We start from the raw sequence: 14,470 nt of genomic DNA, 5'->3' as shown, positions 1-14,470 counted from the left end.
CTGTCCTGAGCTAGGGAGCGGTGAAATAGTGAATGAGAGTATCTGTGCAGGAGACAACCCTGCAGCTTCCCAGGCATCCAGCTCTGTGCAGGACTGGGGTTGCCCCGTCCCTGTCAGCACCGGGGAGTTGGACTGATTCTGAAGCTTACGGATTTCCTTATTGAAGAGGAAAGCTGAATGTGCCTCTAAGGACCTAAGCTTTAAAACCAAGCTTTGATTCTTCACCTGTATGTTGGGTAGGCAGTCATCTAAATGTTGTCATAGCATACACAAATCACACCTGGCAAACTAAGTCTCCTTTATTGAACTGAGATTAAAACAGGTTGGAAACTTGCATTTTTGTGCATGTATCTGAGGTCATTTCCAGGTTCAGTACATTAGCAAAGGTTAGAAGCAATCTTGCAACACCTGGGGTAACTCTACTGTTTCATGTGCTCGTTCAGAGATTGCTACACCTTATTGATAACAGGCTGGGGTATTTTACTTTGGGGAGTAGAAGCTCATGCTTTGGATCCAGTAGTGGTTTGGTCATGTAACATAGTGAAGGAGAAGGATTATTATCCCCATTTTACAGAGGAAACAGAACATAAATGACTTGCTTGCATAAGAAATCTTTGGCAGAGATGGGAACAGGTGCATCTTCTGATCAGCAGTCCAGTGCATTAGCCTCAAAGTTAATGTCACTTGTCCACGGGTTTAGGTCTCTTGCCTGGGCGCTCATACTACTAGATGTTACTGTAGGTTGAGGAGGAAGCCCTAAGACTTAGGTTACAGCTGTCTTTGTTTGAAAAAGGGAAAATAATGTCTGTGCTAGCTTTCTTTGTAACATTTCCTTTGTTCAATTTCAGTCAAGCTATTGTTCAACTCACTGACGCCTTATCTTTTGCTTAGGATGTTAGCTGTAATGAGATTCAGGTCCTTCCCCAGCAAATAGGAAAATTGCAGTCACTCAGAGAGTTAAACATAAGAAGAAATAATCTCCATATGTTGCCAGATGGTAAGCTTCTCTTTCTCCTCTCGCTGATTTAAGTCCGTTACACAAAGCATTAGGATGTCTAATTCTGTTTTCTTTCCCCCCTTACAGAATTGGGAGACCTCCCCTTGGTAAAGCTGGATTTTTCTTGTAATAAAGTTACAGAGATCCCAGTTTGTTACAGGAAATTACGCCATTTACAAGTAATAATTCTGGATAACAATCCAATGCAGATACCACCAGCACAGGTTAGTATAAAACCCTTCTGGTTCCTTGGCTAACCATAGATTTAAAAGAAGGGGAAGGCGTGCTTGGTTCATTACCAGCCATCAGTCATATAAAACATCCAAGAATGTTTCTTGACCCATGATCCTTGCTCAGACGTTTTGTTTTGTAGCTTGTCCTTCATCTAGCCCTTTACTGTAGCTGTCAGGAAGCACATAGGACCTGCCCAATCACCCCCAATTCCTGTGCAAGTTGCTGAAGTTCAGCATCGGGTCACTTCTCTGCCCTATGTTGTGTCCATGGTCTGACTGGGTGATCAAAATGTTCCATTCTGGCCTTCAAAATATAGAAATCAAATTTTGGAAAGGAAGAAGAAACTGCTACATTGCATGGCAAACTGATAAGGTATTGTGAACTTCCAGTGGTGCAGCCCAGGAGAAAAACTGCAGCTGCCAGCATTAGGATCAGCTTCCTTTTTCCCACAGGATCCCCCGTCATCTTTCCGCTTCCCTATTGCTGCAAGCTCTTTCCATCTTTACACTTGCTTTTGTCTGCCCTGACGTTACTAGGCCGTGTTATTAGGCCTGTCCAAACGCATCATCCTTTTCTCCGTATTTCACAGAGACATTGTGTTTCCCTTTGTTCCTCTCTCATTCAACGTGTTCATCTGTTCTGCCACCCTCTCCTCACGTAGATGGTTTAAATGCTTCTCTCCTGTTGTCACTCAGATCAGCTGCAGCCTTCTGCTGCAGGCAAGAGACTGGCACTTGCGTTTGCCTGCATAGCAGCTCTGTCTGTCTTGGGCTTTTAGGCAGTAAGATTTTTTCATAGCTTGACTAATGAGCTACCAGAGCTGCATTTTTATTGGGTGGGTGGAAGGCGGAAATCCCTTAGATATAAAAGGTATTTGTTGGTACGTGGTATTGTAAATATATCATGCAGCTAAATAAATTTTTTTGTGTGTTTCCTAACAGATATGTTTAAAGGGCAAAGTACACATATTTAAATTCCTCAGCATTCAGGCATGCCTCAGAATAGATAAAAAACCAGATTCTTTGGATCTTCCATCATTGGGAAAACGAATCCCCTCCCAGCCACTGACAGACAGGTATTTTCCTTTCTTCATTTTTGCTTTGAATTCAATGTTTAGCAGGGCTGTGCGAAACACCGTTTTGTTTCGACATCCGTTTTGCCATTTCAAAGAGACGGTGTTTCATTTTGTCGTTTCATTTCAAAGCACTGTCCCGTTTCGTTTAGTCAAAACTGTTTTGCTGTTTTGACGCGTTTCGGTGTTTCGCTCATAGGCTATAATGGGACATCATGAAAATTCCTAAATCATTGTCATTTGTTGTCTCGTTCAGATCCAAGTTGCAGGGATGGTAGCCCCTTCTGAGGGCATGAAGCCTGCCAAGTTTCAAGTAGGTAGGTGCAGGGGTTTCTTGGAAAACTGCACCTCAAAGTCCTGAAAGCAAAACTCGGTGACGCTTGCTGGCAGCGGCAGCCTCCTGTCATCCGGCACGCAGATCCAGGGGCCTGCAGCCCCGGGAGGGCTGCGGGGCTGTGCCGGACTCCTCCCCGGGGGGTGCGGGCCCCTGGATCTGTGCTGGACGACAGGAGCCTGCTGCTGCCGCCTGGAACCAGCACAGCTCGCACCGAGCGCCGGGCTCCATGGAGTTTGGCCCTGGCTCTGTCCACCTCCCACCACCGGGCTGAGCTCCATGGGGTGCGGAGCCACTCGGAGCACAGCCCTGGTTCTCCCCTGCCTCCTGCCACCTGCTTTGAAACTTGAAATGTTTCGAGTGCCCTCATTTAATTTCGAAGCTTTTTGTTTTGTTTCAATGTTGCTGTTTCGAGCTTCGAAACGAAATACTTGGCGAAATTTCACACAGCCCTAATGTGTAGGATGCTGGAGAAGCACTGCCACAGAAAGTCTGTCCAATTTTACTAGTGGACTAGCTTGTTTTTTTTCTCTCTTTCTCTGTTTCAACTCTTATTACAAAGCAAATTATGATTATTCTCACTGCAGATTTAATGTAGTATATCAGAAATTAGACTGAAGTCTTATTTTGAATGTGTTCATTGAAGCAGGTCACTTTTTTTTCTTTAGGGCTTCTGCAGTACACTATGGCATTACGGTTATATTTCCCTGAACTTGCTCAGAGTGGAACAGTTTGTTAGCAAGAAAGCCTGCCTCCTAACCACGAGACAGCCTTATATATTTGAAGAAACAATAAGTTGAACTGTACCCTACAAAGCTTAAAACAATTTGGGCTTTTTTGCCTTGAGTTCTCCTGAAGTCAGAAACTTGGCATATTTTACTTGACTTTTTTCATAGATGACCTTTTTGAAATAAGCAAATAAATATACTTCCTTCTGCTTGGACTTTCAGTCTGTCTTGCTTTAGGACACCAAATATTCTATACAGCATTGTTGTATTCTTGGCAATACATTTAAAGCTGCATTCACAACCCTTAGGTTTGTCAGTAGTCAGTGCTGAACCAAAGGTAAAAGGTTTTCCTTGTGCTGGAATTTCTGGAACGTTTAATTTCTGAGCAGGGCCCTGAGTAGCTATCCAGACAGGGCTAGCAAGGGGTAGTGAGATGACAGCATTCGACCAGAAGGCAGGCTTGATACTAGTTAGGAAGCCACAACTCTGGGTGAAGTTTTAACGCGTTGTAGTTTCTCAAAGGAAGTGATGCAGCTGGTATTTAACACTGCTCCCGGACATAGTACTTGGGTGGACTGTGAGAAGTGGTCTGAGTTTACAAGAAACTGAACAAGATAAGCTAATCCAGTGGGGGCCAACCTTGTTGGGGAGTGTGCCCCGAGTGCCATTCTGATCTTCCCTGCCCAGTCCCTTGCTCTGCTTTCCACTTCCTGCCCTCTGCTCCCTGCATGATCTGTGGCTCTGTCTTCTGCTCCTTGCCCCGTCTGCTGCCGTGCTGTCCCCTCCGCAGTCTGCCGCGTGCCACGCACAGGCTGCCCGTGGCACAGGTTGGCCACCTTGCAGGCTGATCTTTTGAATCTTAATCTTCTTTTAAAATAGTTTTTTAGCAGTCTGAGAAGGTCCATAGTCACGCCTGTCGCAGCTTGGAAAATAGTGTTTTCCTTTTCACTTCTCATGTAGAAAAGTTAAATTTTACTTTGTGTTTGCCTTTTTCCTTCTTATAGCATGGAAGACTTTTACCCCAATAAAAACCATGGTCCTGACTCTGGCATTGGCAGTGATAATGGAGATAAAAGACTGTCTACCACCGAAGTGAGTTTTCTTGTACTGCTTATTTAAACTTCTTTGTTTTAAGAAGTTTTATTTTTTCCTTCAGATTCTACAGACTTGCTGTGTAATGTTTAGGAAAGCTTAAATAAATGAAAGGGCTGTTGCAGTTACATTCAGTCAAATGTGGTTTGTTTTGACCACATGTTTAGACACAGCATGTAAGGTTGTGTTTTAAATGTGCTTTCGCTTATTAAAACAAATAAAGTGAAGTGATGCATAATGTATTTTTAATGAAAGGGATGTTTATATTGAAAAAATGTGTTCTGAATTCAGATTTGGTAGAAAATGCTGTTTGACGTGTTAGATGTATAGTGATCAGCAGCATCTACTTTTTCCAAGAATCTGCTCATGTAGCTGTATACTTCTTGAGTTTAGCCAGCTGTAGTTTGTGTCACAGCAGTATTACAATTAAACACAAGAACACTGTGAAAATGGAACTAATGAAGATTATTAAAATGTTTAAAATCCAGGTTAAAAGAGACTTGAGCAGGGGTTGGCAACCTTTAAGAGCAGCAGGCTTCCACTGCAGGCCACTGCTCCCCTGTGCAGCACCCAAGCCCCTGCTGCCACCTCCACGATGTATGGCAGCTATTCCTGTCCCCAGTGGGCCAGATCCAGTCACTTTGTAGGTTGGATCCAGCCTATGACCCATAGGTGCTGACCCCATAATTAGACTGTTCACGAAAATGGAAATATCATAGGGTTGTGTCAAGAGAAAACTAAGAAGGAAAGTGGTCACGAAGACTTGAAGTGTGATTCTCTCAGCTTTCAAAACTGGGTGATGCTAAGTGAGCGTTTGGCAGGAAAAATAGTTGGGTGTTTCAGGAACTGCTGCTTTCACAGGTGCACATTTTACTCTGTCAGGAGCATTGTGCTGCAAGTGTTCTGCGAATGAGAAATGCTGATTTGCAAATGAAACAGAGCAACTTGAGCACTTGTTGCATTGGTTGTTAGCCTTTTTTTTCCTTAAATCTTCTTTCATTTGAGGGTCATTAAGGACAGATTCCTTACTGTAGTTTATGGTTTATCAATAAAACATGCAGTGAAATAAGTAATGACCATGGAAGTTATGTTTCTGTTGTCACTGTTTTTGCAGCCATCTGATGATGATACAATCAGCCTTCACTCTCAGGTATCAGAATCAACAAGGGAACAGACTTTAAGAAACGACAATCATTTAATAGGAAATAAACACGACTCACAGAAAGGTAAGGCCTGTGGCACGTGTGTTGTTGTAATGTGCTTAAATTCTTGTTTGGTCAGGGCACAGATCATTTCAGTTAAGTACTTCATAATCTCGCATGATGGTGTAGTACATCTATATCAAACATCATTTATCATTTCAAACATCCCTGTAATAAAATGATAAAGATCAAGTCAGCATATGCACAATGAGAAAGAAATACATGTCTTGAAGATCCTTTCTACATTCAAAAGTCAAGATTTCACCATATCATCTTTTGACTTTGTTACAAGTACCTTTCTTTCTTAGGAGTAACATTAGATTGAGAGAACTGTTTAATATTCTCTTTTCCAATCTCCATCAATCATCACTAGACCAGGAGGTGGATGATTATATTGACCCTAATGCGGAAGATGCAGCTATTCCTGAACAAGGAGATGTACAAATTGGACCGTTTATCTCTTACATTAAGGTACTGTAACTTCAGAAGAGGAGAAAACTAGATGGCACATTTCATTCATTAACATCTAAACTCTTAATTATTTCCATTCTGTATAAGGAACAAGGAAAGCATCCTGAGAAATCTCAGAAAATAGAACGGAATGAAGACTGGGGGGATGAAAAACGGTAAGCCAGCCTTAAAGACCTATTTTCCTGAGTATTTTTCAAACTTCTGCGTGTAAGATGGATGTGCTATGATGCATAGAAATAATTTTGGTTGGGGAGAAAACGTTAAAACTTTTAGCAAGGACTTTTCAACTACAGTCAGGTAACATCTCCATTTAGTTAAAACAAGCAAGTAACAGAATGTGCATGCATTTCCATGATCTGCCAAAAACAAGATTTTTAATCTAAACTAATGTTTCATCTTTCAGGCTTCAGAAAGAACAGTTGTTGGCAGAGGAAGAAGATGAACTGAAGGAAGTGACTGACTTGAGAAAAATAGCAGCTCAGCTACTGCAGCAGGAGCAAAAAAACAGGTATTTGGGTTTTGTGTCTCAGTAGTCAGACAAGTTGCATGCTATTTTTAGTTATCAGATTACATACAGTTGTGCATCTTAAAATCCTTGGTATTTTATAACTTTGAGAAGAGACTTGTGCAACTAAGCTCATTAAACAGTTGAAGTAGTTCATAAAATATTTTTAACTGTGCCATGTGTCTGTTTGCATAGAACTGGATAGAGGAACCTCAGTACTCAAATACAATGTACATATGATGCAGAACAAGGAGCTGATTGGGGTTTTTTTGTAGCTCATGTCATTAAAAGAGATGAAAATAAGTCTGAAGTGAACATATCATATATTATGGAGTTAACCTACCCTTTCATTATGTGACTTGGTGTGTAATTATTTTTCAAAGTAAAACATTCCTATTTGGAAATAGTGGAATCTAGTATTAGAAGATTTTTTAACACTATTGCTGATGTGACAAATTCATTTCAGCTTAGTGTTTAAGCATGAAGATACAAGTATGCACATGTTATTTCTTTGCAGCTGTTGTTCTTATAAAAAAGGAAGTTTTCAACAAAGTTATATGTTCTTGTAGGATAATACATCCTTTCAGATTGCTGAGATGTGTATTTCTAGGTTTTATAGAGGAAAGATCATGGCATGTTCAAGCATGCTTCTTTCACATGACAGAACATGTGAGCAAACAAGCTAGATATCATTAATTTCATCCTGATTTCGTATCTCTCCTCTAGCTAGATATCACAAGTTCATCCTGACTTCTTATCTCTCCTTATCAATTGACATTTTCCCTTGAGCATTGCAATGAAATGGGTTCTTGAGGAGGGATTTGAGCCAGGACTGGAAAATGGCCTTGAGGATTATTTCAGGGGTGGTATTCCATGCATAATATGGAAGAAAGCACACAAGGTGTTTATGCGAGATGGGCCAAAGGGCTGACAAAGGCCCTGCTCTTAGTGGGCTATTTGGGACAAGAGGGTGAGAAGAGTCATTTGCCAGAAGGTGTCTGGGGATCGTGGTCATAGTTAGGAGAGGAACAGGGAACAGGAGCACAGTACTGACGGTGAATGGCGATGGGCAGGAAGGGACCTCTGCTGCTGAGCAATCACAGTCCATGTAACAAGGTGATGACACATCCCACAGTCCACTGAATCCCATTTTCATTAGTCTTGAGTTTCCACATTGCTGCAGATGCTCTGCTGCAGTTTTTCTTAAAAGGCAGTGGGGAAAGATAAACAGTAAGAGATCATTATACCCTGCTACTGCAGCTGGAAAATTGTCTTCAGGACCGTGCCAGTGCTCAGTCCTCATTTGAGTTCGGTGTGAATTGTTCGGAATGACTCTATAGCGGTAATTACTTGTAGTTTCATGTACTGTATTTAAAATTTGGACATGTCCATTGGGATGGGAAAAATAATGAAGATAGGAACATAATTAAGTGTATTAAAAGAAACGTAATTAAGTATATCATTGCTGTTTTATTGTAGTAGAGATTTAAAGTAAGGAGATTTGCATCTAAGGAAGAGCCGTCCTTGCTAAGAGGCAGGCTGGCAAAGATGTTGCTAAGAAAAGGCAAATCTTTGAAATCCTTTCTCTGATATGAAATATAGCCGTGGAAAGGCAGTATTTGAAAGTTGTAGTGTGCATTGTTTGCAATGTGCTGCCACTTGTCTAATAATAGTTTGGTTTTTTTTTAAATTGATAACAAACACCATATTTACCTGCTGCCACCACTGAGGGTAAGCAGCAGCAGGCGGGTGGGAGGCAGCAGCTGCAGCCCAGAGCCTGAGTTGGGGCTGGAGCTGCAGCAGGGTCTGCCCCCCAACCTTGTACTTGAATCCAAAATGAGGGGCTTTCCTCCTCTATCTTGAATTTGAGTAAATATGACAGATTGAAAAACGTTTTATAAATTTCCCAATTATATGATCATTCACTTACCTCAGTATTTAAATGAAGCTGCACACGTTAAACATAACCATTACTGTACTGTATACGGTAATTTAGTTCTTAGTTCTGTCTTTTGCCTCAGGTGGCTCTCTCCTTGCATATTCCTATTTACTTTGATGCCTTTGGAACTTGCATAAAGAACGAGTGTACTTCTAAACTTGTGGTGACAAATTCAGCACTCATTGGTCAGTAGCATTTAGTAAGCAATAAGTTAGCCTTGATTTTGCTTGTGATTTTGTCAATTTATAATTCCTTCTAGTGACAGCAATACATAATCTTTAGATGTTTACAGTAGAAATATTTCTGGTTTTGAATCTGAAAATATGTAAATACTTTCAATGTATAGCTTTGATCTGATCACATGAAATTCTCTAAAATGTATGCACGCAGAAGTAAGGTCTTATTAACAATAACTGATCATTTGGCATGTTTACTTTTAATCCTATGCAGTCTGTCCACTCTCTCCTTTCTCCTTGCTGTACTAATGACTTCCCTATCCTCTCCCATCAACCTCTCCTGCTTCCTTCTTCCATCTTTGGGTTTGATGTACATGAAATGTGAATACAGACGGAGACCATTAAGCTATAGAACTTCATTCAGTGAAAAGCTGTTCCAGAGGACAAGGGCAGCAGGACGTGCATCAAGGTATCCAGTGTTTGTGGAGCTCTAAAATTCAGCAGATGATAATGTGTTGAGCACAAGCAACATTAACTGGAATTTGCTTATTCAAAATAAAATAAAGCGACTGGAGGAATTAGCATAAGATCCCTAATGACTAAAAATAGATCTCAAGGTAAATGATTATGCAGTATTATCCCCAAGGAGAGAGTATGCATTTCAGAACATTAGATACCCTTCCAAAACTGGAGTTTAGGAAGTTTATGAGCTTAAATCCTTCCCTTGGCTCCACCAGTGACTCACCAAACTACAGTTCTCAAACCTCACATCTTGTCCTTTGCAAAAAAAATGTTATCCTAGCATAGCTCAGGAATGTTTGACCGCTCCTCTCCAAATGCCTTCATCTCTACATATGAAAGAACAGTATTTCACGAGAAGACTTGTTTTTGAATGGCTTTAAGCGGTACTTTTTGGAAATACTAGCTTGAAATTGAGTCTGGTTTGGTGAACTTCTTGGTTCCAGTGGGGGACCAAGGAGTGAGCAGACAGGGAAAGCCACATGGGAGTAAAGAAATTCAGTACTGGTATGCAAAGGGAAGAGCCATCTGTGAAGATAGGAAACGTGACTTGAGTCCATCTCTCCTTTGATTTTCAAATTCCTCTGCATCTCTTGTGCCATTGGGAAGGCCCATCGAACTCCTTGTACACCTTGCAGGGATCACTACCCCTGTGCAGTTCCTGCTTCCTTAACATTAAGGTTTAAAGTTAATACGTTTACTTCAATGGGAGTTTTTCTTGTTATTCCATATTTATTATGTCATGTAATGCAGACATTGCAGCTTTATATATAGCTGTTTTTGTCTGATGCTGTTAGAAGACCTGAAAAATTGGATCCTTGATGATAAACTATAGGGAGTATGCACTGCATGATGCAGATCGTTTGTTCATGTCACAGGTTTGAACCTGCATGATCCATTTAGTTAAATAAGATTTACATAATTACATAAACATGCGGCATCTAGAAGACAGCCCACCGCTGAGACTCCTTAGCTTAATGCTGCTCTAACAGTCCGGGATGGGTGTCAGTGGAAGTATTTAATACATTACTTGAATTGATGACTAATAAAGGCAATTTTAGAAGAATGATGTGTCACCTAAAATTACGGTGTCTGTCTTCCTGTAGCCTTCTTCTCTTTCTTTCAGTGAATCATGGTTCTGATTGTTTGTTTGTGTGAGTCCCATTTTGTATCTTAAAAAACCCTGCACTCTGGGCTCAATCCTGCACACATTGAAGTTAATGGCATCTAGCAATGCAAAATTGTTAGTCCCAAAGAATTCAAAAGTTATAAGTCTGACCACTAAATATCTTGACTTCGTTAAAGATCTTACGATTACAAATTGCCCTCATTGATTTGCCTTCTGTTTTTCAAATCTTTAAAAGGACCCCGCATGTCCTGCCAGGTCTTTGGGTGATTGTTTCGAGTTAGAAATGCATGCGCAAATGCAGACCACCAACTAGTTTGGACCGGACCCTCTAGGTTTTAGGAGAAGGCAGTTACCATCTTTCATAGACATTAGGGCTGGAAGGGACCTCAGAAGATCATTGAGTCCAGCCTCAACTCATCCCCATCTTATTCATCCCCATTTTATCTTCCGATTGCTCTTCTCACTTCTTCCCGGTTCTCTAGTTTTTACCCCTTAAAACCTCCTGCCCAGCACCCACTCCCACCTTACCATTTCTCTTGCCCAGCGTCCTAAGTTCTGCATTTTCCTTGCCCTCCACTCTTCCTCCGTATCCACCTAACCGCTTCTGCAGTCTTCCTTCCCGTATGTTTTTTTGTCCCAGTCTTATTCACTGCACTGTGTCCTACCGTTTCCTCTCTCTGCCACTTGTGATGCACAGGGCTGAGCTTCTGTGTTGAAAGCAGCCTGGCTTCCATCCATGGAGAACAACTGAGATGGTGTCCATTGGGGTGAAAATCAGCTGGGGCAGCTTGTTGCTAAAGAGCTTTAATGAAAAGGACACGCAGCGTTTGCAAGACTGAGGTACCATGAGAGTTAGGAACTTTGCTGCTGACTTCAGTGAGAGCAGGATTGGGTTTTGCCGAGTTCCCTTGATAGAAACGCATTCAACCTGCATGTGACATATGTCCTGACATGCTTCGAATGTTTATTTTGCAGGAAGTGTTTTGTAGGGTGCTCTGTACACTGGAAAGGTTTTTAAAAAGAGTGCTGTTTAGATAAATGTGTATATTTTTTCCCCCCAGACTCCTTAATCATTCGACCTCAGTAAGCACAAGAAACAGGCCAAAGCAGCAGACCGTGGAATCCGAAAAAAGGTATTAAGAAAATTATAGTCTTATTTGTCTACTCAAGTTACCCGTAGCTGTGTAGTTACTGGTGACACTAAGTGATAGGAGTGAGTGATCAGGTAGCTTGCTGCTTCATTTTATTGTGTGCGCCAAACACTCCGTGTGTGTACAGTCAGTTTATATCACCATTTCTCCTGTTGAAGAGGACTTACTAAATATCAACAGAGGAACAGAAAAATAACAACACCTCTATAAACTATTCTAAACATTTTCAGGATGCCTCAGGCACTTTTTTTACTCTGTCAGTTAAGAAATGCGTTTTGGTGGTGTTGGAGAGATGTTAGTATTGTTTAGCTTTTTGTATCATTCAGATGAAGCATTCTCTGAGCCTCTGAATTTAATCTGCCCTTTTAATTCTAGCGATACAGGCAGATAGGCGATACAGACGCTTATCTGTATGATGTTTAACTTCCGTATGATGTTTAACTCGGCAGTAGGTGTGACATTTCTCACGTTGAACATTTCTTGAGTAGAATGTAAGAAATAATTAGTTTTTGTGTTTGTCGAGGAGCTCCTGTATTTAAACCGTTAGTACTTAAAAAAAAATTGTCAACTCTTATATGCCATAAACACCACGTTTTCAGGTTATTTGGGCACTGAAATGTTTAACAGTAAACTGAAAGTAAACTTCTTTTTTAAATGATCATTTTTTCAGGGATATCCTTAACTCTGCTTACTCGAGTTTTTAATGGAAGTTGTTGCAGCTAATACCAAACATTTGTCAACTCTAAAAAGAAGCATTGAGAAATCCAAGTCATCTTCCTCAGACGTGGGGGGGTGGAAAAACTCTTTTAACGTTTTGCCGGTCAACAATCAATGTCAAATCCTTCCCGCAGCAAAATGGTTGGGTTTAGCATAAAGTGGTGTTATGAGAAGGGGGTGTTAGCAATGAGTAACACTTTTACTGCAACATTCGTCCAGGGATGCATGCTGCATCACGCTATGTGCCCCTAATTCAGGTTCTGTTTGTACGGGAGACAAGTAGAGGCTAATGGATGAAAAGCAATTATAGCTATCTAAAAGGTGAGAGAGAGAAAGTAGATGAGAGAGAATACTATACACAAGGAGCAGAAAGCAGTTCAGTACTTAGAAATCTTGGTATACTCCAGCTGCCTTGGTCAGCATTAGCCAACAAACTTTTCTTTGCTGGCTGCTCACAGATCTCCGTGTGTCAGCTGCTGGCAGCCTTTTTGGCCCACTTATTAAATGTTCAAGCATGTTCCTTCCCCGTGCTGCCTCTCATTCTAGAGAAACTTTCTGTAGGCATCCACAGCACTATCTCATCGTACTCCTTCAGAACCTTCATTAAACCTTTCTTTTCCCGACTCTTGCAAAGCACTTGAAAATAGTTGGGGTGCCGGTTCGTCATGCCAGTCAGCATTATCTTTTTTTATTTTTTCCCCCACTTCCCTGTCTGGTCTCTGTGTGCTGTCTCTTGTCTTGTAGATAGGATGTAAGCTCTTTGTAGCAGCGATAGTCTCGTTATTCTTTGTTCTTTATCATTCTAGTCCTCCCCTCTCAAAAGGGATGTAGCAGAGGTAGATGAGGCACAGAGAAGGGCAGCAGAGATGACTGGGCATGGGGAGGCTTCTGTACGAGGAGAAATAGGCTAAGCCTTTTCATTTTAGACAAACACCGACTGATGGGGATGACTGGTGATAAAGGTCTATAACAAGGGTATTCAGGCCATGGGCCAGATCTGCCCTCTGGAGTCATGTCATCAGCCCACGGAGCTCCTCAGGGGTTTGAAAATTTGGCAGTGGGGGTGCAGTGATGACATTAATTGCTGTTTCCCTGCTGCCAAATTTCTGGACCCATGGGGAGCCCCGCAGGCCAGATCATATGGCTTCAGTGTGCCAAATCATGCCAGCATGTGCCTGGATCTGGGTGCACGGGGCTCGGGCTGGGGCTAGTTCAGAGACCTACAGGCCGGATCTGGCCCACAGCCCATAGGTTTAACACGCCTGTTGTAAAACCCAATAACCAAAGAGCATTGGACACGTTCATGCAGGATTGGTCCATTGGGGGATATTAAACACAACCTCCAACTTAGAAATTCCCTGGCCTCTGAATGCTGGATGTTGCAAGAGAAGAGGGACAGGACAGATGAGGCTGGACGGGTCCTGCATAAATACTCTTCCCCTTAGTGTCCACCCTGTGAGATGCAGGATACTGAGCTAGAGGGATCTATGGTCCAGCCCGGTACAGCTTCTTTTATGCTCTTACATTTTCTTTACAGTGCCTAGAATAAAGGATCCTGGTTCATGGCTAGGCTTCCTAGGCGCTGTGGTCATACAAACAATAATCCATTCAGATCACTGTTGTAACCTGTCTGTAACCTGTCTGGTTGATCTGGCACGTTCGTGAGGATTCCTGCCATCCGCCACAAACGGTTTTTCATGTACTGGCAACACAGGTATGCATCTCGCTGTCATAACCTCGTAGCATAGTGAACCTGCACGATTCATGCCACGTCTGATGTTCACTCCATTTACTATCCTTTCACCTGGAAAAGTTGTAGTCTTGTGTCTTCCTCAGCTTCAAAGCTTCTGGAGCATTCAGGCATTTTTCCTTTCCCATGTATTTTACAGTGATTTTACCCCTGTGTCAGGAAGCATCCTTTCCTGCTGGATGGTACAGCACTGCTATTCAATGAGCTGACAGGTGTGCTGGTGCTTGCGTGTAATGCACAAAGCAAGACAGCTTTGTCTCAAAAAACTTACAGCATATGTGAGGAAGCAGTGATATGTCTTGAAAGTAATGCTTAACTCCTCCGAGTTCAGTCATCAAAGCAGTGGGAGATAGCATTCATGATGTCTGACTACTGTCAGGAGCAAGCTTAATGGGAAAGTCCCTTGTCCAAGGGTGACCGGCATTTTTTTATCACTTAGTCTGTTGTTTTGAAC

The 14,470-nt window shown here is 41.8% G+C and overlaps 1 protein-coding gene across 2 annotated transcripts in view; it reads left to right on the top strand.

The window, feature by feature from the left end:
* Window positions 1–14,470, top strand: part of LRCH2 (leucine rich repeats and calponin homology domain containing 2) — a 42,757-nt gene that overhangs the window by 4,431 nt on the left and 23,856 nt on the right. Inside the window, exons 3-12 of one of the 2 annotated variants that reach the window (XM_025205095.1) lie at window positions 892–997; window positions 1,085–1,221; window positions 2,173–2,306; window positions 4,370–4,457; window positions 5,572–5,683; window positions 6,033–6,130; window positions 6,218–6,285; window positions 6,534–6,638; window positions 9,142–9,219; window positions 11,460–11,531. In XM_025205095.1, coding sequence (XP_025060880.1) covers window positions 892–997; window positions 1,085–1,221; window positions 2,173–2,306; window positions 4,370–4,457; window positions 5,572–5,683; window positions 6,033–6,130; window positions 6,218–6,285; window positions 6,534–6,638; window positions 9,142–9,219; window positions 11,460–11,531 — 998 coding nt within the window. The remainder of the gene's footprint in view (window positions 1–891; window positions 998–1,084; window positions 1,222–2,172; window positions 2,307–4,369; window positions 4,458–5,571; window positions 5,684–6,032; window positions 6,131–6,217; window positions 6,286–6,533; window positions 6,639–9,141; window positions 9,220–11,459; window positions 11,532–14,470) is intronic. The other variant, XM_025205096.1, reaches the window with a different exon arrangement.

Source organism: Alligator sinensis, unplaced genomic scaffold, assembly GCF_000455745.1.
Source record: "Alligator sinensis unplaced genomic scaffold, ASM45574v1 scaffold1059_1, whole genome shotgun sequence".
In the NCBI taxonomy this organism is placed as follows: Eukaryota; Metazoa; Chordata; order Crocodylia; family Alligatoridae; genus Alligator; species Alligator sinensis.
This window is presented reverse-complemented; position numbering and strand designations above follow the sequence as displayed.